Source organism: Pristiophorus japonicus, chromosome 11 (genome assembly GCF_044704955.1).
Source record: "Pristiophorus japonicus isolate sPriJap1 chromosome 11, sPriJap1.hap1, whole genome shotgun sequence".
NCBI lineage: Eukaryota > Metazoa > Chordata > Chondrichthyes > Pristiophoridae > Pristiophorus > Pristiophorus japonicus.
Window position 1 is genome coordinate 38,084,977 of NC_091987.1, and position 27,300 is coordinate 38,112,276.

At 44.2% G+C, this 27,300-nt stretch overlaps 1 protein-coding gene across 6 annotated transcripts in view; it reads left to right on the top strand.

The window, feature by feature from the left end:
- Nucleotides 1-27,300, top strand: part of tab3 (TGF-beta activated kinase 1 (MAP3K7) binding protein 3) — a 152,834-nt gene that overhangs the window by 61,688 nt on the left and 63,846 nt on the right. For 5 of the 6 annotated variants that reach the window (XR_011595802.1, XM_070893351.1, XM_070893353.1 and 2 more), the window contains exon 2: nt 26,657-26,852. The exons of the other annotated variant lie outside the window; for it this stretch is intronic. Coding sequence is in view for 4 of the 5 variants with exons in the window: in XM_070893351.1 (XP_070749452.1) it covers nt 26,751-26,852 (102 nt within the window). In the remaining variant the exon portion in view is untranslated. The remainder of the gene's footprint in view (nt 1-26,656; nt 26,853-27,300) is intronic. 6 annotated transcript variants of the gene reach the window in all.

Consider the following 27,300-nt stretch of genomic DNA (forward strand, 5'->3'; position numbering starts at 1 on the left):
TTCGGGCCCTATATATTTAATGTTGTATGAGGCCTGTTTTGTCCTGTAGCTTTCCGCCAGTATGTGGATACAGTATTGAAATATACGATCTGCTTCCCAAGTTCCATATAAAATTCTGGATGTCTAGTTTGATTAGTCACTAATGTATGTGATGACGATAGGAAGTCAGCGGCCTTTGTGGAGTGCCAATAGGAAACTTGTGTTTCAAAATAGTTGCCAGCGTGCATACTGTGCACTGCTTTGTAACTGGCCAAATTTTCTCTCTCTATAATGTAGCAGTCTGAAGACTCGCATTTTTCCAGAAATGTACTTTATAATATGAAGTTGCTTCGAAATCAATGTTGGGAATAGAAGCATTAAAATATATGAAGGAGTATTAAAATTGGTGGTTCTGTTGCATGCACCTCTAATAACCCATTCAGCAGCAAACTTTCTTTCACAATGAGGCTGGTGAGCCCTTTCTTCCATGATTTATCATTATCTACATTTCATAACCTGCATTATGTTAAATTTGCAGTTTTCCTTTTTTGTGGACTTTGGGAAATAACCTCCCACATACATGCAAATGATGTACTTTAAATACATTTGATTATATGTTATACTTACAACTCTGAGACTAGAACGTTGTGCCGTATTAGCCATCAAATGACTGCAGTGTGCCTGTGAGGAAAAGTTGCAGTGCATCAGCTGTACACGTTATTTTTTAGCTTTTAGCCCTGTTTTTCTCTCCTTTGCAATTGGAGAATGAGATTTCTGATTCCGGGCTGCAGATGTTGTTTGGGGGCTTGAATGATTTAATCCATGTGGATAAAACCAACACAGTAGGAGGAGAAAATTGCTGGTAAGTGATTTTTTTTCTGAGGGCATCAGATAACAACTCGCAGTATCAAAAACATACATTTTTAATGAGAATAATTTAAGATGAAACTCTACTGTTTGCTTAGAAATTACAGGTTGAATCTCCCTTCTCCTGCACCCTCTGAACCTGCCCTGTGCCAAATAAGCGATACTGCTGGATGTGGGAAGGTCACGTGTTATAAGGGGAGCAACGCTATACAAACCGTTTTTACAACTTCATTGGTGTCCATCATTGGTCAAAAACAGATCGTGTCTTCATTTCTGTGCCATAGTGACCAAGTACACACATTATTAAGTACATTAAGCGTAATTTTTACAACTTTCATGAACTCCGATCTACCGCCCCCCACCTCCACGATCTCTCTGCTGCACTCCCAGCCCCTAGCCAGCCAGCCCGCCCCGATATCCCCGATCATACAGTACATTGGGTTTTCCAGTTCAGTGCAGATGTAAGCAAAGTATTGGAAAGGTTGCTGATACAATAGGCAAAATTACGATTATCTGCATGTTTTGAGCATTCCCTGGCTGGCTGACTGGGGGCTTGGAGTGCGGCAGTGAGGAAGGCCGGTGTGGGGGTCGGGGATAGAATCGGTGGCGGTGGAAGAGATCGCCAACACCAGTCATAGTTTCTCATTGCTTATCTGCTTCTCAGTAAGTTTTTTTTTAATTGCGGAATTGGACTGCCGGTCCAGTGGAGTTTGCAGCAGAGCGGAGCAGTCGGGGATATCTGGGTCGGCTGGCTGGGGGCTGAGAGTGCAGCAGCGAGGAAGGACTTCAATTTGTTCATGTCTGAGGACTTGGCCGCGTTCTGCACATGTGCATCCCAGCGGCGGGAATGATGCCGAACGAGGGGTGGTGCCGGATAAGGGAGGTTCAAACTACTTTTATAGTGTACTGGATTTCAGCTATTCTCCATAGTCACAAGCTTAAAGCACAGTTGTGCTGTAGCTCGGCGGGATATAAACCTGCAGGTCACAGCGTATTTTACACTCTTGTTATGTGACATACTGAAGCTGTCCCTTCATGTTGCTGCATAATCAGGTCAATGGGCTATTGCTGTCAAAGGTGTAATGGGTCAAATCTGTCTTCGGTTCAGAGTTGGGACTTGAAACTGATGCGCCAGCTTTCTTGTAATTTTGTTTTGGTTAATTCAAAGTGTGCTACAAATGGATGTAGTTGAAGATCACAAATTTTTGAATTCAAATTGTTTTGTTTAAGATTGTAATACTTTCATGGAAAAAATGTCTTGAGCTGAGCCTGCTTTATATTGAAACACAATTTACATGTCTCGAGATTTTCTCTAAAAGTGAAAAGCCACTGAAATCAAATGGAAGTGATGCAGTGCTTTCTTTAGAAATATCTTTCAAGACTCTCGGTCATTTGAATGTACCTGGAGTTGTTGCAATAAAATGTTTTTGTTTAGCATTCAGTCTGCTAAAAACAGTGTGCTGTGCACTGCTCAGCACGATTGTGTGACTTGAAGAGAAGGGCTTGGAAGGAAAGAGAGGGAAGAACTGTGTAAATGCTTTCTTGTATCTACTGACCATAGAAACTTGCACAACTAAGACTACTTCCTCCTTCGTGCTGAAGGAAGCAGAGCAGTTTTTTATCGAGAAATACAGCCACCCATGTGTATTCTTTGGCAGACTTGCACATTACGGTGTGTTCCATTGTTGCAGGGAACAATAGACTGGCAAAGAATACTTCAAGGGTTGACGGTGGATAAGCAATGGCAAACATTTAAAGATCACATGGATGAACTTCAGCAATTGTTCATCCCTGTCTGGAGTAAAAATAAAACTGGGAAGGTGGCTCAACCATGGCTAACAAAGGAAATTAAGGATAGTGTTAAAGCCAAAGAAGAGGCATATAAATTGGCTAGCAAAAGCAACAAACCTGAGGACCAGGAGAAATTTAGAATTCAACAGAGGAGGACTAGGGGTTTAATTAGGAGGGGGGGAAATAGAGTACGAGAGGAAGCTTGCAGGGAACATAAAAGCTGACTGCAAAAGCTTCTATAAATATGTGAAGAGAAAAAGATTAGCAAAGACAAACATAGGACCCTTGCAGTTGGATTCAGGTGAATTTATAATGGGGAACAAAGAGATGGCAGACCAACTGAACAAATACTTCGGTTCTGTCTTCAAGGAAGATACAAATAACCTTCCGAAGGTACGAGGGGACAGTGGGTCTAGTAAGAAGGAGGAACTGAAGGATATCCTTATTAGGTGAGAAATTGTGTTAGGGAAATTGATGGGATTGAAGGCCGATAAATCCCCGGGGCCTGATAGTCTGCATCCCAGAGTACTCAAGGAATTGGCCCTAGAAATAGTGGATGCATTGGTGATCATTTTCTAACAGTCCATTGACTCTGGATTAGTTCCTATGGACTGGAGGGTAGCTAATGTAACACCACTTTTTAAAAAAGGAGGGAGAGAGAAAACGGGTAATTATAGACCGGTTAGCCTGACCTCGAGTGGGGAAAATGTTAGAATCCATCATTAAGGATGAAATAGCAGCGCATTTGGAAAGCAGTGACAGGATTGGACCAAGTCAGCATGGATTTATGAAAGGGAAATCATGCTTGACGAATCTTCTGGAATTTTTTGAGGATGTAACTAGCAGAGTGGACAAGGGAGAACCAGTGGATGTGGTGTACTTGGACTTTCAAAAGGCTTTTGACAAGGTCCCACACAAGAGATTGGTGTGCAAAATCAAAGCGCATGGTATCGGGGGTAATGTACTGGCGTGGATAGAGAACTGGTTGACAGACAGGAAGCAGACAGTCGGGATAAACAGGTTGTTTTCAGAATGGCAGACAGTGACTAGTGGAGTGCTGCAGAGCTCAGTGCTGGGACCCCAGCTCTTTACAATGTACATTAACGAATTAGGTGAAGGAACAGAGTGTAATATCTCCAAGTTTGCGGATGACACTAAACTGGGTGGCGGTATGAGTTGTGAGGAGGACGCTAAGAGGCTGCAAGGTGACTTGGACAGGTTAGGTGAGTGGACAAATGCATAGCAGATGCAGTATAATGTGGATAAATGTGAGGTTATTCATTTTGGGGGTAAAAACACGAAGACAGAATATTATTATCTGAATGGCGGCAGATTAGGAAAAGGGGAGGTGCAACGAGACCTGGGTGTCATGGTTCATCAGTCACTGAAAGTGGGCACACGGGTACAGCAGGCAGTAAAGAAGGCAAATGGTATGTTGGCCTTCATAGCTAGGGGATTTGAATATAGGAGCAGGGAGATCTTAATGCAGTTGTACAGGGCCTTAGTGAGGTCTCACCTGGAATATTGTGTTCAGTTTTGGTCTCCTATGAGGAAGGACGTTCTTGCTATTGAGGGAGTGCAGCGAAGGTTCACCAGACTGATTCCAGGGATGGCTGGGCTGTCATATGAGGAGACACTGGATCAATTGGGCCTTTTATTCACAGGAGTTTAGAAGGATGAGAGGGGATCTCATAGAAACGTATAAGATTCTGACGGGACTGGACAGGTTAGATGCGGGAAGAATGTTCCCAATGTTGGGGAAGTCCAGAACCAGGGGACATAGTGTTAGGATAAGGGGTAGGCCATTTGGGACTGAGATGAGGAGAAACTTCTTCACTCAGTTGTTAACCTGTGAAATTCCCTACTGCAAAGAGTTGTTGATGCCAGTTCATTGGATATATTCAAGAGGGAGTTAGATATGGCCCTTACGGCTAAAGGGATCAAGGGGTATGGAGAGAAAGCAGGACAGGGTTACTGAAGAAATGATCAGCCATGATCTTATTGAATGGTGGTGCAGGCTCGAGGGGCCGAATGGCCTACTCCTGCACCTATTTTCTATGTTTCTATGCATAAAACACGAGAGCAAAGGCCCAGGAGTCGTGTGTAAAATCACTGATCTTTTTTTATAACTAAAAATAGCATAGAATAGAATGGCATTTCCCCATTAAAAATGCTTCCACATGCGTGGGTTTGATTTTAAAAAAATGTGGTGAACTGTGAGTAAAAAATGTTGTGAACTGTGAGTGTAGTGTTATGTAACACACAGGAGTGCCTGCCTCTTGCCTCGGTAGCCTCTGTTTGAGATGCAGGGCTGGCTCATGTTGAACTACAAGCTTGATTCCTGAGAATAAGACTATGCCACTTGCGTTAAAACCAACCCATTAGCTTACTCTGGTACAAAATAATTCAAATATTCTGTTTCCATCTCGAGACTCTGGGCTAACTGGTATTTGTAGCTATATTGGCCAACAACTCCAACATGTTTGCAGTTTTGGCTGCTTTTTATACTAGGATTTAAAAAAAAAAATTGAAGTTGAATATTTTTCATTTTTTTTCTTTGCAGTTGCCGAGATTTTTCATATTCAATTGTATTCCTTTGAGTACACCTTTTTATATTTGCCTCCCAAGTTTAAAGCATTTTGGTTATAATGCATGTGGAAGCATTTTTCATGGGGAAATGCCATTTTATTCTATGCTATTTTTATAATTTATGTATGTGGAATCTACTTTTCAGTGATTCTAAAAATAGTGCAACAGTAAGAAACAGTTCTTCAATGAACATTTTGGCATGCTTGGATTAAAACACTGCTGTAAGATTCAAGATGGTTGCATGTAGTTGCGTGAAATTCTTGTCCTCGTAGTGTAGTGAATTGTAGCCACAAAATAGTGGCATGTTTACATGACGAGTTCCTGATCTTGGATGAGTCAATCTGGACAAATGTTGAATCGAACCCAAGCAATACATAAAAGGTAGAAGAACTCATCAGGTCAGTCTATACAAGGTACTGTCATGTCCCTCATGGCTAGCAGAGATGCATTGTCCAATTATTGAGCAGGAATTCAGCAGGGCTTCAGCGAGGATTCTGAAGGGGGTGCCTCTTTTCTCAGAAGTATAGTCACAACGAATGTGTGCAGCTCTTGGTGAAAGTCGAGCACTTGACAGAATACATAGACCCGTGATATCCTCTCAACTGGTGTGATGCAGGAGGCCTGTCACTGCAGTTCCTTTGGTGATGAAGATGCTCGATGCAATTAAATCCAAGCTTTTACAAACACACAATTTTGCCCAAATTCACAGTGAAAAAACACTGTTCAAAAATTTATCTAAGCTATTTTTGGCAGCCATGGTTTCGGTGTGTATGATGGTGTGTTCAAATAATTTGGAGAGCAAAGGCGTTCATGTAATTGCAACTCTCTTCTTTCTCCTTGGTGGGGCTGGTACCATGTCTGTGAGCATGCCAACACCCTTGCTCCATTTCAGGTTTTCTGGCTGAAAGAAGCCATCCTACTGCTGCAAAGTTATTCACTGTTCAGTTGCTTGCAATATAGCAAGTCCTTACAAATAGTGTCTGTCCCTGTAGAATCCACAAACCACCTCAGCTGGGCATAGCTTCCAATGTCAGTATATTCAACAAATTGGATTGTAGAAACGGGGAACTACAGGTCTGTTAGCCTGTTGTCAGTCGTTGGGAAAATGCTGGAATCCATTATCAAGGAAGTGGTGACAGGGCACTTAGAAAATCACATGATTAGGCAGAGTCAGCGTGGTTTTATGAAAGGGAAATCGTGCTTAACAAATGTATTTGAGGATGTAACAACCGGGGCAGATAAAGGGGAACGAATGGATGTCGTATACCTGTATTTGGATTTCCAGAAGGCATTCAATAAGGTGCCACACAAAAGGTTGCTATGCAAGATAAGGGCTCACTCATGGGGTTGGGACTAATATATTAGCATGGATAGAGGATTGGGTAACTGACATAAAAGTGAGTAGGGAAAATGGGTAATTTTCCAGTTGGAAGGCTGTAACTAATGGGGTGCCACAAGGATCAGTGCTCGAGCCTCAGCTATTTACAATCGATATTAATGACTTGAATGAAGGGACAGAGTGTAATGTATCCAAGTTTGCTCAATATCCAAAGCTAGGTGGGAAAGGAAGCTGTGCAGAGGACACACAGCTTAAAAGGGGAAATGGTGAAGTTATTCAATTTGGTAGGAAGAATAGAAAAACAGAATTTAAAAAAAATGTTGGCATTGAGATTTAGGTGTCCTCCTACAGGAAACACAATTAGCATGCAGGTACAACAAACAATTAGGAAAGCAAATGGCATGTTGGCCTTTATTGTAAAGGGATTAGAGTACAACAGTAAGGAAGTCTTACAACAATTGTACAGGGCCTTGGTGAGACCACACCTGGAGAACTGTGCACAGTTTTGATCTCCTGAACTCAAGAAGGATATACTTGCCTTAAAGGCGGTGCAACAAAGGTTTACTAGATTGACCCTTCGGATGGGGGGATTGTCCTATGAGGAGAGATTGAGTAAATTGGACTTGTACTCTCTGGAATTTAGAAGAATGAGAGGTGATCTCATTGAAACATATAAGATACTGAGGGGTATTGACAGGGTAGATGCTGAGGTTGTTGCCCCCCTCGTTGAAGTGTCTAGAACTAGAAACATAAACATAAAAAATTGGTCTACTCCTGCACCTTTCGGCCCTTCGAGCCTGCACCACCATTCAATAAGATCATGGCTGATCATTCACCTCAGTACCCCTTTCCTGCTTTCTCTCCATACCCCTTGATCCCTTTAGCCATCAGGGCCATATGTAACTCCTTCTTGATGCCAGTTCATTGGATATATTCAACAACTCTCTGCGGTAGAAAATTCCAGAGGTTAACAACTCCTGAGTGAAGAAGTTTCTCCTCATCTCTGTCCTAAATGGCTTACACCTTATCCAAAGACTGTGATCCCTGGTTCTGGACTTCCCCAACATCGGGAATATTCTTCCTGCATCTAACCTGTCCAGTCCCGTCAGAATTTTATATGTTTCTGTGAGATCCCCTCTCATTCATCTCAACTCCAGTGAATACAGGCCCAGTCGATCCAATCTCTCCTCATACATCAGTCCTGCCATCCCGGAAGTCAGTCTGGTGAACCTTCGCTGCACTCCCTCAATAGCAAGAACATCCTTCCTCAGATTAGGAGACCAAAACTGAACACAATATTCCAGGTGAGGCCTCACCAAGGCCCTGTACAACTGCATTCAGACCTCCCTGCTCTGAAACTCAAATCCCCTAGCGATGAAGGCCAGCATACCATTTGCCGCCTTCACCGCCTGCTGTAACTGCATGCCAACTTTCATTGACTGATGTACCATGACACCCAGGTCTCGCTGCATCTCCCCTTTTCCTAATCTACCGCCATTCAGATAATATTCTGCCTTCGTGTTTGCCACAAACAAGCAAGCTTGCTTAGTTAATTGGCCAGCTAGTAAAAACTGGTTCCCTAAACATGCTAGTGGTGAGTCAGCTAGAAACAGTATAAAAAGAGAGGGCTTTGTGCAGAACTGCACGGAGTGCAGCAGCAGCTCAGAGTGCAAAGGTAAGAGTTTGGTAAGTGGGAGCGGGAAGTGTTGCTTTGTCTTGTTTTCCCCACCAGTGCTGACTCCCCGACCTGGGATAAAGAAAACTAAGTGTGACGTCACAGCCAAGTGGGTAAGTGATTGGCTGGTTGATTGGTGAGTAGTTTTTCTATTTTCCTTATCTTGTCAGTAAGAAACCTTTTTGGCATTGTTGCCAAATTAGATTATTTTAAGGGTTAGGCCATGGCAGGAGAGCCCAGACCTGTGTCATGCTCCTCCTGTGCCATGTGGGAAATCGGGAACGCTTCCAGTGTCTCTGACGACTGTGTGCAGGAAGTGTATCCAGCTGCAGCTCCTGTTAGACTACATGACGGCACTGGACCTGTGGATGGATTCACTCTGGAGCATGTGTGATGCTGAGAATGTCGTGGATAGCACATTCACTGAGTTCACACCACAGGTAAAGGTTACAAAGGCAGATAGAGAACTGGTGACCATCAGGCAGAGCAGGAGCAGGAGTAGGAAGGCAGTGCAGGAGTCCCCTGCGATCATCTCCCTCCAAAACAGATATACCACTTTGGATATTGTTGGGGGAGATAGCTCACCAAGGGAAGGCAGCAGCAGCCAAGTTCATGGCATCGTCGGTGGCTCTGCTGCACAGGAGGACTGGAAAAAGAGTGGGAGAGCTATCGTGGTAGGGGATTCTATTGTAAGGAGCATAGATAGGCGTTTCTGCGGTCGCAACAGAGACTCCAGGATGGTATGTTGCCTCCCTGGTGCAAGGATGTCTTGGAGCGGCTGGAGGGGGAGGGTGAACAGCCAGTTGTCGTGGTGCATATAGGTACCAACGATATAGGTAAAAAGCAGGATGAGGTCCTACAAGCTGAATTTAGGGAGCTAGGAGTTGCATTTAAAAAGTAGGACCTCAAAGGTAGTAATCTCAGGATTGCTACCAGTGCCACGTGCTAGTCAGAGTAAAAATAGCAAGATAGCTAAGATGAGTACGTGGCTTGAGGAGTGGTGCAAGAAGGATGGATTCAAATTCCTGGGACATTGGAACCGGTTCTGGGGGAGGTGGGACCAGTACAAACCGGACGGTATGCACCTGGGCAGGACCGGAACCAATGTCCTCGGGCGAGTGTTTGCTAGTGCTGTTGGGGAGGGGTTAAACTAATATGGCAGGGGGTTGGGAACCGATGCAGGGAGACAGAGGGAAATAAAATGGGGGCAGAGCAAAAGGTAGAAAGGAGAATAGTAAAAGTGAAGGGCAGAGAAACCCAAGGCAAAAATCAAAAAGGGCCACATTACAGCAGAATTCTAAAGGGGCAAAGAGTCTTTTTAAAAAGACAAGCCTAAAGTCTCTGCCTCAATGCGAGGAGTATTCGTCATAAGGTGGATGAATTAACTGCGCAGGCAGCTGTTAACTATTATGATATATAATTGGGATTACGGAGACATGGCTCTAGGGTGACCAAGGCTGGGAACTCAACATCCAGGGGTATTCAACATTCAGGAAGGATAGACAGAAAGGAAAAGGAGGTGGGGTAGCGTTGCTGGTTAAAGAGGAAATTAACACAATAGTAAGAAAGGACATTAGCTTGGATGATGTGGAATCTGTATGGGTAGAGCTGCGGAATACCAAAGGGCAGAAAACACTAGTGGAATTGTGTACAGATCACTAAACAGTGGTAGTGAGGTTGGGGACAGCATCAAACAAGAAATTAGGGATGCGTGCAATAAAGGTACAGCAGTTATCATGGGCGACTTTAATCTACATATAGATTGGGCTAACCAAGCTGGTAGCAATGCGGTGGAGGAGGATTTCCTGGAGTGTATTGGGGATGGCTTTCTAAACCAGTTTGTCGAGGAACCAACTAGAGAGCTGGCCATCCTAGACTGGGCGTTGTGTAATGAGAGAGGACTAATTAGCAATCTTGTTGTGCGAGGCCCCCTGGGGAAGAGTGACCATAACATGGTAGAATTCTTAAGATGGAGAGTGACCGTGTTAATTCAGAGACTAGGGTCCTTAAGGAAAGGTAACTTCGATGGTATGAGACGTGAATTGGCTAGGATAGACTGGCAAATTGTACATCAAGGGTTGACAGTTGATAGGTAATGGCAGACATTTATAGATTACATGGATGAACTTCAACAATTGTACATCCATGTCTGGAGTAAAAATAAAACCGGGAAGGTAGTTCAACTGTAACTAACAAGGGAAATTAGGGATAGTGTTAAATCCAAGGAAGAGGCATATAAATTGGCCAGAAAAAGCAGCAAATCTGAGGACTGGGAGAAATTTAGAATTCAGCAGAGGAGGACGAAGGTTTAATTAAGAGGAGGAAAATAGATTACGAGAGGAAGCTTGCAGGGAACATAAAAACTGACTGCAAAAGCTTCTATAGATACATAGAGAAAAAGATTAGTGAAGACCAACATAGGTCCTTTGCAGTCAGAATCAGGTGCATTTATAATTTGGAACAAAGAAATGGCAGACCAATTGAACAAATACTTTGGATCTGTCTTCACCAAGAAAGAGACACACAACCTTCCGGAAATACTAGGGGTTCGAGGGTCTAGCAAAAAGGAGGAATTGAAGCAAATCCCTATTCGTCAGGAAATTGTGTTAGGGAAATTGATGGGATTGAAGGCCGATAAATCCCAGGGCCTGATAGGCTGCATCCCAGAGTATTTAAGGAAATGGCCCTAGAAATAGTGTATACATTGGTCATTTTCCAACATTCTATTGACTCTGGATCAGTTCCGATGGACTGGAGTGCAGCTAATGTAACACCACTTTTTTTTAAAAAGGAGGGAGAGAGAAAACGGCCTGACATCGGTGGTGGCGAAAATGTTGGAATCAATTATTAACGATGAAATAACAGCGCATTTGGAAAGCGGTGACAGGATCGGTTCAAGTCAGCATGGGAAATTCTGCTTGACAAATCTTCTAGAATTTTTTGAGGATGTAACTAGTAGAGTGGACAAGGGAGAACCAGTGGATGTGGTGTATTTGGACTTTCAAAAGGCTTTTGACCAGGTCCCACACGAGATTGGTGTGCAAAATTCAAGCACATGGTATTGGGGGTAATGTATTGACATGGATAGAGAACTGGTTGGTAGAGCGGAAGCAGAGAGTCGGGATAAACGGGTCCTTCTCAGAATGGCAGACAGAGAGTAGTGGGGTGCCGCAGGGTTCAGTGCTTGGACCCCAGCTCTTTACAATTTTCATCAATGATTTAGATGAGGGAATTGAATGTAATATCTCCAAGTTTTCAGATGACACTAAGCTGGGTGGCGGTGTGAGCTGTGAGGCGGATGCTAAGAGGCTCCAGGTGATTTGGACAGGTTAGGTGAGTGGGCAAATGCATGGCAGATGAACTATAATGTGGATAAATGTGAGTTTATCCTCTTTGGTGGAAAAACAGGAAGACAGAATATTATCTGAATGGTGACCGATTAGGAAAAGGGGAGGTGCAACGGGACCTGGGTGTCATAGTACATCAGTCATTGAAGGTTGGCGTGCAGGTACAGCAGGCAGTGAAGAAGGCAAATGGCATGTTGGCCTTCATAGCTAGAAGATTTGAGTATAGGAGCAGGGAGGTCTGACTGCAGTTGTACAGAGCCTTGGTGAGACCACACCTGGAATATTGTGTTCAGTTTTGGTCTCCCAATCTGAGGAAGGATGTTCTTGCTATTGAGGGAGTACAGCGAAAGTTCACCAGATTGATTCCCAGGATGGTAGGACTGACACATGAGGAGAGACTGGATCAACTGGGCTTGTATCCACTGGAGTTTAGAAGAATGAGAGGGGATCTCAAACATATTAAATTCTGATGGGATTGGACAGGTTAGAGACAGGAAGATTGTTCCCGTTGCTGGGGAGTTCCAGAACCAGGGGTCACAGTCAAAGGATAAGGGGTAAGCCATTTAGGACCGAGATGAGGAGAAACTTCTTCACTAAGTGGTTAACCTGTGGAATTCTCAACTGCGGTAAGTTGTGGAGGCCAGTTCATTAAATATATTCAAAAGGGAGTTAGACATGGCACTTACGGCCAAAGGGATCAAGGGGTATGGAGAGAAAGCAGGAAAGGGGTACTGAGGTTGAATGATCAGCCATGATATTGAATGGCAGTGCAGGCTCGAGGGGCCGAATGGCCTGCTCTTGCACCGAATTTCTATGTTTCTATGCCATCAAAGTGGATAACCTCACATTTATCAACATTGTACTGCATCTGCCATGCATTTGCTCACTCGCCCAACTTGTCCAAGTCACCCTGCAGCCTGTTGGCATTCTCCTCACAGCTCACACCGCCACCCAGCTTCGTGTCGTCTGCAAACTTGGAGATATTACACTCAATTCCTTCATCAAAATCATTGATATATATTGTAAAGAGCTGGGGTCCAAGCACTGAACCCTGCGGCACCCCACTACTCTCTGTCTGCCATTCTGAGAAGGACTAGTTTATCCCTGCTCTCTGCTTCCTCTCTACCAACCAGTTCTCTATCCACGTCAATACATTACCCCCAATACCATGTGCTTTAATTTTGCACACTAATCTCTTGTGTGGGACCTTGTCAAAAGCCTTTTGAAAGTCCAAATACACCACATCCACTTGTTCTCCGTTGTCCACCCTACTAGTTACATACTCAAAATTCTAGAAGATTTGTCAAGCATGATTTCCCTTTCATAAATCCATGCTGACTTGGACCAATCCTGTCACTGCTTTCCAAATGTGCTGCTATTTCATAATAATGGATTCCAACATTTTCCCCACTACTGATGTCAGGCTAACTGGTCTATATTCCCTGTTTTCTCTCTGTCTCTCCTTTTTTAAAAAGTGGTGTTACATTAGCTGCCCTCCAGTGCACAGGAACTGATCCAGAGTCGATAGACTGTTGGAAGATGATCACCGATGCATCCACTGTTTCGAGGGCCACTTCCTTAAGTACTCTGGGATGCAGATTATCAGGCCCTGGGGATTTATCGGCCTTCAATCCCATCAATTTCCATAATACAATTTCCTGACTAATAAGGATTTCCTTTTAGTTCCTCCTTCTCGCTAGACCTAGGGGATATAGTCTCAGAATAAGGGGTTGGCCATTTAAGAAGGAAATGCTTTACTCGGAGGGTTGTGAATGTTTGGAATTCTCTACCCTAAAGGGCTGTGGTTGCTGAGTTGTTGAGTCCATTCATGGCTGAGATATAGATATTTGGACACTCAGGGAAACAAGGGATATGCGGATTGGGCGGGAAAGTGGAGTTGAGATCTAAGATCAGCCATGATCTTGAATGGCAGAGCAGGCTCGAAGGGCTGCATGGCCTACTCCTGCTCTGAATTCTTGTTATGTTATAGCCTTCCAGGGAGGCTGTTAGCAGAAACTGAAAGCTGGTTTATATGGTTTTTAATCTTGCAATAAGTAGTAGTGTTGAATACAGAAACCATCTTTAGCTTTGCTGCTGCCACCTTGTATGCCATATCACACACGCACAGGTTAGTTAAGCCAGCTACAATAAACAAACTCCTTGACTGCGGTGTGTGACTTCATGAACTTAGCCATACACTGACTCAGTAACACATGCCTTCACTGCTGTCTTCAAAACAGTGGCTGCAGCTTTGAAAGTTTTCTTTTGACAGTGGTGAGTACTTAAATAGTTCAGTCCTCTGGGTGTTTGAATCGATTTCTGCTGAGGTTTGTGGAATTTAATTCCTTCACTGGGTTGACAAGCAGATTGCAGCCTTCGAATGAAGGTGAGCCTGTACTGCAGGTAAATCTCGCTGTACTGTCAACCTGTTCTGAGAGTGGCAGGTCTTTCCCAACAGACCAGTTCCATCCTTGCTGTTCCTGTAAAGGTTGCCACACACCTGTTTTAAGAAACTATACACGACTCTTGCGAATGCTAATCTGATACTGAAGTTAGTCAGAGACTCGGCCAAATTTCCTGCCAAAATTACATTTATTTGAATGAGTAGGTATGTAAAATAATGATTGTCACACTGCACATTTCTTGGCAATTACTGTTGAAGTGGAGATTTTCCTGAATAATGCAACAGAAATGTGTATGCAGCTTGAGACCCACATGTACTGGTTCTGCTGTCGCTGCTGCTTGAAAATGGTCTGATGTGAGCATGGGCGGCGTCGGAGCTGTTCACTGTAGATAGCCATGGTTGTCTTGGTGATTTGATGTTTTGATTAATGCGCCTATGGTCCTGGTGCTGAGTTGGGAGATTTTGTATTGGATCTGACCTTTATTTCCCTGCCCAAATCTGCTTTCTGGCTCGAGTTAAGGTGTATATCCAGCTTCAAGTGTCGTAAATAAATCAGTTTGTTACTTTGATTGATGAAGGCATACAACATTTACAAGTTGTTCTAATGTAGCCAGTCTATAATGTTGGCTGCTGGATATTTGATTGGTTTGGACTAGCATTGTCATCAGTTTATAAAATACAATACATGTTGAGATTTGATTCTCAGAAGAAATAAAATAGCTTGCCTCCAATAACAATTATAAATGTATCATCTTGTACTCTCTGCACCTTTACAGCTACTGTATTCCCTTTTCTAAATTTTCATGCGATGCATAACATTTGCGCAATATTTTGTTTGGAATCAACTATTGAATTGCAGAATTTGTCAGTAATATAATTTTTCTCTCTACCTCCATGAGAATATTTACATTTATAGTGAATTGCATTTTGAGGATATTTGGGACCAGATGGTAACTACAGTGGATTAGTTGACAGAGAAACATAGAAAATATGTGCAGGAGTAGGCCATTCGGCCCTTCTAGCCTGCACTGCCATTCAATGAGTTCATGGCTGAACATGCAACTTCAGTACCCCATTCCTGCTTTCTCGCCATACCCCTTGATCCCCCTAGTAGGAAGGACTTCATCTAACTCCTTTTTGAATATTAGTGAATTGGCCTCAACAACTTTCTGTGGTAGAGAATTCCACAGGTTCACCACTCTCTGGGTGAAGAAATTACTCCTCATCTCGGTCCTGAATGGCTTCCCCCTTATCCTTAGACTGTGTCCCCTGGTTCTGGACTTCCCCAACATTGGGAACATTCTTCCTGCATCTAACCTGTCTAACCCCGTCAGAATTTTAAACGTTTCTATGAGGTCCCCTCTCATTCTTCTGAACTCCAGTGAATACAAGCCCAGTTGATCCAGTCTTTCTTGATAGGTCAGTCCCACCATCCCGGGAATCAGTCTGGTGAATCTTCACTGCACTCCCTCAATAGCAAGAATGTCCTTCCTCAGGTTAGGAGACCAAAACTGTACACAATACTCCAGGTGTGGCCTCACCAAGGCCCTGTACAACTGTAGCAACACCTCCCTGCCCCTGTATTCAAATCCCCTCGCTATGAAGGCCAACATGCCATTTGCTTTCTTAACCGCCTGCTGTAGCTGCATGCCAACCTTCAATGACTGATATACCATGACACCCCAGGTCTCGTTGCACCTCCCCTTTTCCTAATCTGTCACCATTCAGATAATAGTCTGTCTCTCTGTTTTTATCACCAAAGTGGATAACCTCACATTTATCCACATTATACTTCATCTGCCATGCATTTGCCCACTCACCTAACCTATCCAAGTCACTCTGCAGCCTCATAGCATCCTCCTCGCAGCTCACACTGCCACCCAACTTAGTGTCATCCGCAAATTTGGAGATACTACATTTAATCCCCTCGTCTAAATCATTAATGTACAATGTAAACAGCTGGGGCCCCAGCACAGAACCCTGCGGTACCCCACTAGTCACTGCCTGCCATTCCGAAAAGTACCCATTTACTCCTACTCTTTGCTTCCTGTCTGACAACCAGTTCTCAATCCATGTCAGCACACTACCCCAATCCCATGTGCTTTAACTTTGCACATTAATCTCTTGTGTGGGACCTTGTCGAAAGCCTTCTGAAAGTCAAAATATACCACATCAACTGGTTCTCCCTTGTCCACTCTACCGGAAACATCCTCAAAAAATTCCAGAAGATTTGTCAAGCATGATTTCCCTTTCACAGATCCATGCTGACTTGGACCTATCATGTCACCTCTTTCCAAATGCACTGCTATGACATCCTTAATAATTGATTCCATCATTTTACCCACTACCGATGTCAGGCTGACCGGTCTATAATTCCCTGTTATCTCTCTCCCTCCTTTTTTAAAAAGTGGGGTTACATTGGCTACCCTCCACTCCATAGGAACTGATCCAGAGTCTATGGAATGTTGGAAAATGACTGTCAATGCATCCGCTATTTCCAAGGCCACCTCCTTAAGTACTCTGGGATGCAGTCCATCAGGCCCTGGGCATTTATCGGCCTTCAATCCCATCAATTTCCCCAACACAATTTCCCGATTAATAAGGATTTCCCTCAGTTCCTCCTCCTTACTAGACCCTCAGACCCCTTTTATATCCGGAAGGTTGTTTGTGTCCTCCTTCGTGAATACCGAACCAAAGTACTTGTTCAATTGGTCCGCTATTTCTTTGTTCCCCGTTATGACTTCCCCTGATTCTGACTGCAGGGGACCTACGTTTGTCTTTGCTAACCTTTTTCTCTTTACATATCTATAGAAATTTTTGCAATCCGTCTTAATGTTCCCTGCAAGCTTCTTCTCGTACTCCATTTTCCCTGCCCTAATCAAACCCTTTGTCCTCCTCTGCTGAGTTCTAAATTTCTCCCAGTCCCTGGGTTCGCTGCTATTTCTGGCCAATTTGTATGCCACTTCCTTGGCTTTAATACTATCCCTGATTTCCCTTGATAGCCACGGTTGAGCCACCTTCCCTTTTTTATTTTTACGCCAGACAGGAATGTACAATTGTTGTAGTTCATCCATGCGGTCTCTAAATGTCTGCCATTGCCCATCCACAGTCAACCCCTTCAGTATCATTCGCCAATCTATCCTAGCCAATTCACGCCTCATACATTCAAAGTTACCCTTCTTTAAGTTCTGGACCATGGTCTCTGAATTAACTGTTTCATTCTCCATCCTAATGCAGAATTCCACCATATTATGGTCACTCTTCCCCAAGGGGCCTCGACAACGAGATTGCTAATTAATCCACTCTCATTACACAACACCCAGTCTAAGATGGCCTCCCCTTTAGTTGGTTCCTCGACATATTGGTCTAAAAAACCATCCCTTATGCACTCCAGGAAATCCTCCTCCACCGTATTGCTTCCAGTTTGGTTAACCCAATCTATGTGCATATTAAAGTCACCCATTATAACTGCTGCACCTTTATTGCATGCACACCCCATTTCATGTTTGATGCCCTCCCCAACATCACTACTACTGTTTGGAGGTCTGTACACAACTCCCACTAACGTTTTTTGCCCTTTGGTGTTCTGCAGCTCGACCCATATAGATTCCACATCACCCAAGCTAATGTCCTTCCGAACTATTGCCTTAATTTCCTCCTTAACCAGCAATGGTACCCCACCTCCTTTTCCTTTTATTCTATCCTTCCTGAATGTTGAGTTCCCAGCCCTGATCATCCTGGAGCCACGTCTCCGTAATCCCAATCACATCATATTTATTAACATCTATTTGCACAGTTAATTCATCCACCTTATTGCGGATACTCCTTGCATTAAGACACACAGCCTTCAGGCTTGTTTTTTTAACACCCTTTGTCCTTTTAGAATTTTGCTGTACAGTGGCCCTTTTTGTTCTTTGCCTTGGGTTTCTCTGCCCTCCACTTTTCCTCATCTCCTTTTTGTTTCCCTCGGTCTCCCTGCATTGGTTCCCATCCCCCTGCCATATTAGTTTAACTCCTCCCCAACAGCACTAGCAAACACTCCCCCTAGGACATTGGTTCCGGTCCTGCCCAGGTGCAGACCGTCCGGTTTGTACTGGTCCCACCTCCCCCAGAACCGGTTCCAATGTCCCAGGAATTTGAATCCCTCCCTGCTGCACCACTGCTCAAGCCACGCATTCATCTGCGCCTATCCTGCGATTCCTACTCTGACTAGCACGTGGCACTGGTAGCAATCCCGAGATTACTACTTTTGAGGTCCTACTTTTTAATTTAGCTCCGAGCTCCTTAAATTCGTTTCGTAGGACCTCATCCCTTTTTTTACCTATGTCGTTGGTACCAATGTGCACCACGACAACTGGCTGATCTCCCTCCCTTTTTAGAATGTCCTGCACCCGCTCCGAGACATCCTTGACCCTTGCACCAGGGAGGCAACATACCATCCTGGAGTCTCGGTTGCGGCCGCAGAAACGCCTATCTATTCCCCTTACAATTGAATCCCCTATCACTATCGCTCTCCCACTCTTTTTCCTGCCCTCCTGTGCAACAGAGCCAGCCACGGTGCCATGAACTTGGCTGCTGCTGCCCTCCCCTGACCACTAGCCATAAAACATAAGAAATAGAAGCAGGAATAGGCCGTACGGCCCCTCGATCCTGCTTCGCCATTCAATAAGATCATGGCTGTTCATCATCCAACTCCACTTTCTCGCCTGATCTCCATATCCCTTGATTCCCCTAGAGTCCAAGGAGCTATCTTTCTCAGCTTTGAATATACTCAGTGCCCCGCACCCCAGCCCTCTGGGGCAGAAAATTCCAAAGATTCACAACCCTCTGAGTGAAGAAATTCCTCCTCAACTCGGTCTTAAATGTCCTACCCCTTATCCTGAGACTGTACCCCCTAGTTCCCGACTCTCCAACCAGGGGAACCAACCTCTCAGCATCTACCCTGTCAATCCCCCTCAGAAACTTGTATGGTTCAATGAGATCACCTCATTCTTCTAAACTCAGAGTACAGGTATAGGGCTCATTCTACTAAATCATTCTACGCAATCTCTCATCATAGGACAGACCTCTCATCCCAGGAATCAATCTAGTGAGTCTTCGTTGCAGCGCCTCCAAGGCAAGTATATCCTTCCTTTAGATGAGGAGACCAAAACTGCACAGTACTCCAGGTGTGGTCTCACCAAGGCCCTGTACAATTGCAGCAAGACTTCCTTACTCTTGTACTCCCAGCTCCCTTGCAATAAAGGCCAACATGCCATTTGCCTTCCTTATTGTTTGCTGCATTGGGACCAGATGGTAACTGCAGTGGATTAGTTTACTGAACTAAACTACAGAACCAGTGGGAACTTGTTCAACCTTTGCCATCTCCAGGCCAGGTCCAAGACCACCCCAACCTTTGTCGTCGAGTAACAGTACGCGGACGACGCCTGTGTCTGCGTACATAGAGGCTGAACTCCAGGACATAGTCGATGCTTTCGTACGCCTCCGGAAATACACGAGCCTTACACTAAACATCCGTAAGACAAAGGTCCTCCACCAGCCTGTCCTCGCCGCACAACACTGCCCTCCCAGTCATCAAGATTCGCGGCGCGGCCCTGGACAACGTGGACCATTTCCCATATCTCTCGAGCCTCCTATCAACAAGAGCAGACATTGATGACAAGATTCAACACCGCCTCCAGTGCGCCAGTGCAGCCTTCGGCTGCCTGAGGGAAAGAGTGTTCGAAGACCAGGCCCTCAAATCTGCCACCAAGCTCATGGTCTACAGGGTTGTAGTAATACCAACTCTCCTGTATGGCTCAGACATGGGCCATGTACAGTGAACACCTCAAGTCGTTGGAGAAATACCACCAACGATGTCTCCGCAAGATCCTACAAATCCCCTGGGAGGACAGACACACCAACGTTAGCATCCTTGACCAGACCAACATCCCCAGCATTGAAGCATTGACCACACTTGATCAGTTCCACTGGGCAGGCCACATTGTCCGCATGCCAGACACAAGACTCCCAAAGCAAGCGCTCAATTCCGAACTCCTTCATGGCAAATGAGCCAAAGATGGCCAGAGGCAACGTTACAAGGACACCCTCTAAGCCTCCCTGATAAAGTGCAACATCCCCACCGACACCTGGGAGTCCCTGGCCAAAGACCGCCCTAAGTGGAGGAAGTGCATCCGGGGAGGTCACTGAGCACCTCGAGTCGCATCGCCAAGAGCATGCAGAAACCAAGTGCAGGCAGCAGAAAGAGCGTGCAGCGAATCTGTTCCAACTTCTCTTGCCCTCAACAACTATCTGTCCCACCTTTGACCGGGACTGTGGCTCTCTTATTGGACTGTTCAGCCACCTAAGGACTCATATATATTTTAAGAGTGGAAGCAAGTCTTCCTCGATTCTGAGCGACTGCATCTGATGACAATGATGATGCTTGCTGTGCTGTACCTTACCTGCATGATGGCTTTCTGTGTGTCTTGCATGAGGACACCCAAATCTCTCTCGACACCAACATTTAAAAGTTTCTCACCATTTAAAAATATTCCAATTTTCTATTCTTCCTACCAAAATGATTGACCTCACATTTCCCTACATTTTTACTCTCATCTGCCACCTTACTGCCCACTCACTTAGTCTAACTATATCCTTTTGCAGACTCTTTGGCCCCAAGTTTCCACATGATTTGCTCCTGATTTTTAGGAGCAACTGGTGTAAAACGGAGTATCTTAGAAATCGGAATTCTCGTCATTTAGTTTGCTCCAGTTCTAGTCCGTTAGAACAGTTTCACTTTGGAACAGAATTTTTTTTCAAAAGGGGGCGTGTCCGGCCACTTACGCCTGATTTCAAAGTTTCGTCAGTGAAAACTTACTCCAAACTAACTTAGAATGGAGTAAGTGAAGACTTTTGTACGCTTGAAAAAACCTTGTCTACACTTTAGAAAATCAGGCGTAGGTTACAAATTAGGCGAAGGGAACGAGGTGGGGGGGGAAGGGAAGTCATTAAATTCTACAATCAATCCTTAGTTATACTTATACAAATATTATACAAATAAATCCAACCTGAATAAAAATTTATAAGCAAAGAAAAGATTAAATAAACCATGTTCCTACCTGTGTGAAATAGCATCAGCCTTCGAGCTGCTGTGCTTCAGGCAGGCCTTTCATGTTGGGGACAGGCAGCGGTGTGGCGTCAGTGTCTCGACGGCAGCGGCAGCAAGCTTCGAGCTGAGCTGCAGTGCTTGAGGCAGGCTTTCATTCTCTTCGTGGCTGGCAGCGAAGAATCAGCAGCGGACTGACGTGAGGCCATTCGGCCATAGGATATCAGCGGCGTCAGTGGCTGGCCGGCAGCCGAAGAATCAACACCTGACACACGCAGCTCTTTATGATGCTTGAGGCCATTCGGCCACGCTTTAGGGGCAGCGTCAGTGGCTCGACGGCAGCCGAAGATACAGCAGCAGCCTTCGAGCTGTGAGGGGGACTGAGGCCATTTGGACAGGGAGAGGCAGCCACATCGACTGTTTTATATTTAAATTTGCAGAATGGGTGCTGCATTGTCAACACCACGTATTATGCAATGGTTTGCCATCTTTGTTCTTGGTGGACGTTGATCCATTGCAAAGTTAAATTGGCACTCTTATTTCTCCAAACACAGTCATTAATTTGCATGCACCAATGCAGCACCGGTTCTGCAAGTTTAGCAGTGAAAAGCTGAACTCACTGATTTCAGCAGGTAATTTATTCAGCAGTGCTGCTAAAAGCACTCCCTCACACACAGAAATATCAAAAAAAATTAAATTACAAGCCTTTGCAGGGGTCCAAGAAACAAATCTTCACTTTTTCTGCAGTATTTTAAAAAATGGCCGAGTGCCAATGTTTGTGTGAGACTGCGCGCACGCGCAGGGTTGCCGGCACCACGAAGGCTAATTTAAATTGTACCCGCCCCTGCTACTTAGAAAATCGGCGCGAGTGTTAGGCTCCGCCCCCTGCTGCGAAGAGCACGCCGCGCCAAGCAGACGTCGCGCTCTGAGAATATTGGACTTTTTTTTAGGCGCAGTTTTCGGCGCGAAAAACAGGCGCCCAGCTCGGAGGTGCGCCGTTTTCGCTGCGGGATGAAACTTGGGGCCTTTGTGTTCTCCTCACAGCTTACTGTCCCGCCTAGCTTTGTGTCGTCCGCAAACTTGGATACATTACACTCGGTCCCTTCATCTAGGTCATTTAATATAGATTGTAAATATCTGAGGCCCCAGCACTGATCTTGCAGCACTTCACTACTTGCAGCCTGCCAACCTGAAAATGACCCATTTATCCCTACTCTGCTTTCTGTCCGTTTACCAATTTTCTATCCATGCTAATACAAAATTGGCTCTGAGGCAGGGAGCAAAGAGTAATGGTTGATGGGTGTTTTTGTGACTGGAAGGCTGTTTCCAGTGGGGTTCTGCAGGGCTCAGTACTCGGTCCCTTGCTTTGTGTGGTATGTATCAATGATTTAGACTTGAATGTAGAGGGTATGATTAAGAAGTTTGCAGATGATACAAAAAATGGCTGTGTGGCTGATAATGAAGAAGAAAGCTGTAGACTGCAGGAAGCTATCAATGAACTGGTCAGAACAGGAGCAAATGGAATTCAATCTGGAGAAGTGTGAGGTAATGCATTTGGAGAGGGATAACAAGGCAAGGGAATACACATTAAATGGTAGGACACTGAAAAGTGTAGTGGAACAAAGGGACCTTGGAGTGCATAATCCATAGATCCTTAAAGGTTGCAAGCCAGGTAGATAAGGTGATTAAAAAGGCATATGGAATGCTTCCCTTTATTAGCCAAGGCATAGAATACAAGAGCAGGGAGGGTCTGCCTGAACTGTATAAAACACTAGCTAGGCCACAGCTAGAATACTGCGTGCAGTTCTGATCACATTACAGGAAAGATGTGATTGCACTAGAGAGGGTTTTGCGAGGATGTTGCCTGGACTGGAGAATTTTGGATAGGCTGGGTTTGTTTTCTTTGGAACAGAGCAGGCTGAGTGAGAGGAGACCTTATTGAGCTGTATAAAATTGAGGGGCCTCGATAGTGGATAGGAAGGACCATCAGCTCCGATGGGCAGGCCATGTAGTTTGCATGCCTGATACAAGACTCCTGAAACAGGCACTCTACTCCAAGCTCCATCACGGCAAGCGAGCCCCAGGAGGGTAGGGAAAATGCTTCTCGGACACCCTCCAAGTCTCCCTGAAAAAATTTAACCTCTCCACTGACTCTTGGGAATCCCTGGCCCATGACTGTTCAAAGTGGAGAAGAAGCATTCGGGAAGGTGTCGAACACTTTTTGAGTCTCTTTGTTGGGAACACGCGGTAGTTAAGCTCCAACAGCGGAAGGAGCGCATGACAAACCGAGCACCTCACCCACCCACCACCTGCCACACCTATGACTGAGATTGTAGATCCTGCAATGGACTCATCAGCCACCTTTAGAACTCGGAGTGTGAAAGCAAGTCATCCTCGGTTCCGAGACACTGCCTCAGAAGAAGATTTCCCTTCGCAGAGGGGTCAACAACCAGGGGGCATCGATTTAAAGTAATTGATAGGAGGTTTAGAAGGAATTTGAAAGGACATTTTTCCACTGAGGGTGGTGGGGTCTGGAACTCACTGCCTGAAAAGGTGGTAGAGGCAGAGACCCTCACCAATTTCAAAAGTACTTGGATGTGGACTTGAAGTGCCCTAACCTACAAGACTACGGACCAACAGCTGGAAAGTGGAATTAGGCTGGATAGCCTTGTCGGCCGGTGGGGACGCGATGAGCCAAAATGGCCTCCTTCCGTGCTGTAAATTTCTATGATTACCTCCAATACTGTGAGCCCCTGTCTTGTTCGGTTGCCTTTTATGCGACACTTTATCTCATGCCTTTTGTAAATCTAAATACACTACATCCACTGGTTCCTCTTTGTCTACCCTGCTAGTTGCATCCTCAAAAAAAAAACTCTCCAATTTGTCAAACACTGCATCTACAGGCCAGTTAACCTGACATCAGTCGTCAGGAAAATGTTGGAATCCATTGTTAAGGAAGTGATAGGGCACTTTCGTATTTGACAAATTTAAGTGCCCTGATACACTTCCTTAACAATGGATTCCAACATTTTCCTGACGACTGATGTCAGGCTAACTGGCCTGTAGATGCTGTGTTTAACACTTGAGTTTTTTTTAAGGGTGTAACTAGCAGGGTAGACAAAGAGGAACCAGTAGACGTAGTGTATTTAGATTTACAAAAGGCATTCGATAAGGTGTCGCATAAAAGGCAACTAAACAAGACAGAGGCTCACGGTATTGGAGGTAATCAAAGAAATTTACAGCACGGAAGGAGGCCATTTTGGCTCATCGCGTCCCCACCAGCCGACAAGGTTATCCAGCCTAATTCCACTTTCCAGCTGTTGGTCCGTTTTCTTTCTCCCTCCTTTCTTGATTAGCGGTATTACATTTGCTACCTTCCAGTCCGCTGGGACTGTTCTCGAATCCAGGGAATTTTGGAAGATCAAAACCAATGCATCCACTAAATCTGCAGCCACCTCTTTTAGAATCCTAGGATGTAAGTCGTCAGGGTCCAGGTTTTTAGTCCCATTAGTTTCTCTAGTACTTTTTCTCTCCCTTTTTATATTAATTACGTTAAGTTCCTCATCCTCATTAGACCCTTGGTTCACCACCATTTTTGGTATGGTGGGGAACCATGATGGGTTTGTTTTTAATTCCAGATGTTTGCCAGTTCATAGAGACAAGCCAATGAATTAAGATTTTCTCTGGCTAATTGCAGCATAGATTTGGCATTTTTAAAAAATCTGCTTGTCAAAGCAGAACTTTATTTGATTGCATGACTTGACAATGAGAGTCGACTCTCTGCACACTGGAATGATGAAGGGAATCATTTGTGGGAATTTACATAATTCAAGTTTGATATAACTAATTGTATTTCAAATCCTTAATGGTTTAAAACAATCTAATTGTAATTCCATTTATACTGCACTGTAATGTAATTACCAGCATTAACCAGGCATGTCAACTTACTAGTTCTGTTCCAATACTGGTATTTTGGTAGGTAAAACTTGAGTGACGCTTCACTGGTAGGAAATTGGTGTCCTGTCAGTTACAGATTTGTGCAATATGAATGGGGTTTGCATCATTTAGTTGCTGTAAATTTAAGTAACTGCTGTATTATAAAAATGTCTTGTGACAGATGAAATATTGATTTGCCCCCAAAGACAGTATGGAAATAGCAGGAGCAGTTCGAAGTGATTTAAAAGCATCACCAAAGAAGCATGTCAGACGACGCGTATGAACTGTTATTTTTTTTCCTGCAGCTCATTGGGATCAGTATATTAAATAAGTATAGCGATTACACTGTCGTTGACATTTTTCTTCAATTTTGTATTCTTGGTTCCTTATCCATGCACCTTCAATTGTGGCCATTTGGCATTGTTCTCCTACAAGCCCAATATAAACAGTTGTTTGCATCCAGTCAGACATTCAACAGATGCGAGTTGTTGTGAGATCAAGGCTTTAACCGCTGCTATTGCACCATCACTATACGTAAAATGTAAAGTTACCTTTAGCATAGTGTATTCTTAATGTGCAGTTTATGTGAAAGCATTAGAGATAGGACAGCTTTTAAACTGCCCTTTTGGTGGTGGTGTATGGTTTTCTTGGGGCCCCTGAGCATCACCAAAATGCAAAATAGAACCTCTTTGATGTGCTGATAGCAAGATACCTGGAAGAGGTTGTTTCACATTGTTAACTATGTCCATCAGATGCTGTATAAAACTAGCCAGTGTGAAGCCATCAAAGTATAGGTTTTGGTAGCCCCATGCATTGCTATTCCCATCAGAAATAATACCAGGAGTGGATGTCATTTAGCAGCACTTGGTGTGTACAGTTGAGTATGCATGTGCTGTGTTTTTCATTAACTTAACAGCAGTGTTACCAGAGATGTTTTTCTGCTGACACTGCTGTGATAGTGAAGTCTACATTATGTGTCTCTGTGCCGAGTGAACCCCCTGTTGTAACTAAAAGTTAACCCTGAAGCACAGCTTCCACGACGAGTCTCCAATATCACTAATTTGCTCGCTTACATTATTGGCTGCCTACTGTGTTGCAACTCTCTCTGCATCTTTGTATGTACCCTGTCATTTATGCATACTGTAATGCCTCAGTCTCCAGTGTACACACTGAAATTGTGCTATATATTTGTCATGCATCATTTCTGTGTAGTTGCTCAAACATTGAAAATGCACATGTTGAGATATTTAAAATAACTGAATTTATTTTTGCCTCATTTACCTGACTACTTTAGAGAATTCTGCTATTCCCTCAGGATGTTAAGCATCCTTTGGGTAATGGAAGAGTCTTGAAGGCATTTAATTATTGCTAAGTGTTATATTTGCTTGCATAGCAGTCACTGCACTCCAAATGTAATTAACTGTAAAGCGTTTTGAGACATTATGGTTTAATAATGTGCATCATAAATGCAAGTGTTTTTAATGTCCTATTGGGGCTACAACCCCATTAGTCTAAGAATGTATATACCCATACTGCTAGAGGGGTTGGGGGTTAACCTGTTTTTTCTGACTAGCAGTAAAACTCGCCTGTTTTAATCCACTCCTCAAATTTTCACTTATTTCATCTTTCTCTCTCTGTACAGAAAATGCCAGAAGGGTCGGAGGACTGTAGGCACTGGCAGGCCCATTGACATCCATCCCCTGTAACTGTTCCAGTATATCCATCCAATCCTGACAATGGCGCAGGGCAGCCAGCAGATTGATATTCAGGTGCTGCATGACCTCCGCCAGCGCTTCCCTGAGATCCCAGAAGGAGTGGTGTCTCAGTGCATGCTGCAGGTACTGTGTGAAAGTAGGACCCATCAGCTGCTAAATACCTTTTTGCATTTTGGAACCGCAGCAAAGTAGAAATTTGATGTAGTTGTATGCTCTTCGTGCTACTTTAAATAATTGCATACATGCAAATTCAATGCCACTATAAAATTAAGTAGAAAATGTTATTGTCCAAAGAGGGTTATTGTGATTGATTACAAAGGACTTCCAGTTATGGGCTTGACAATTATTTCACTAATAGTTTGAATCAAAATCGTAACAAAATCTTACAATGTGCAGGCACAGTTGTTTTGAATTACTTTGTTTCCCTTCCTCCCCCTACCCCCCTCTCAACAATGTGTGTCTGGCATTGCAACCTGACACATTGGTGTATACTTTCATACACACTAAGAAACAGCAAAATAGATTAAGTAGTTCAATATAAATAGAAATTTAAAAAAGACAGGACTCAGAG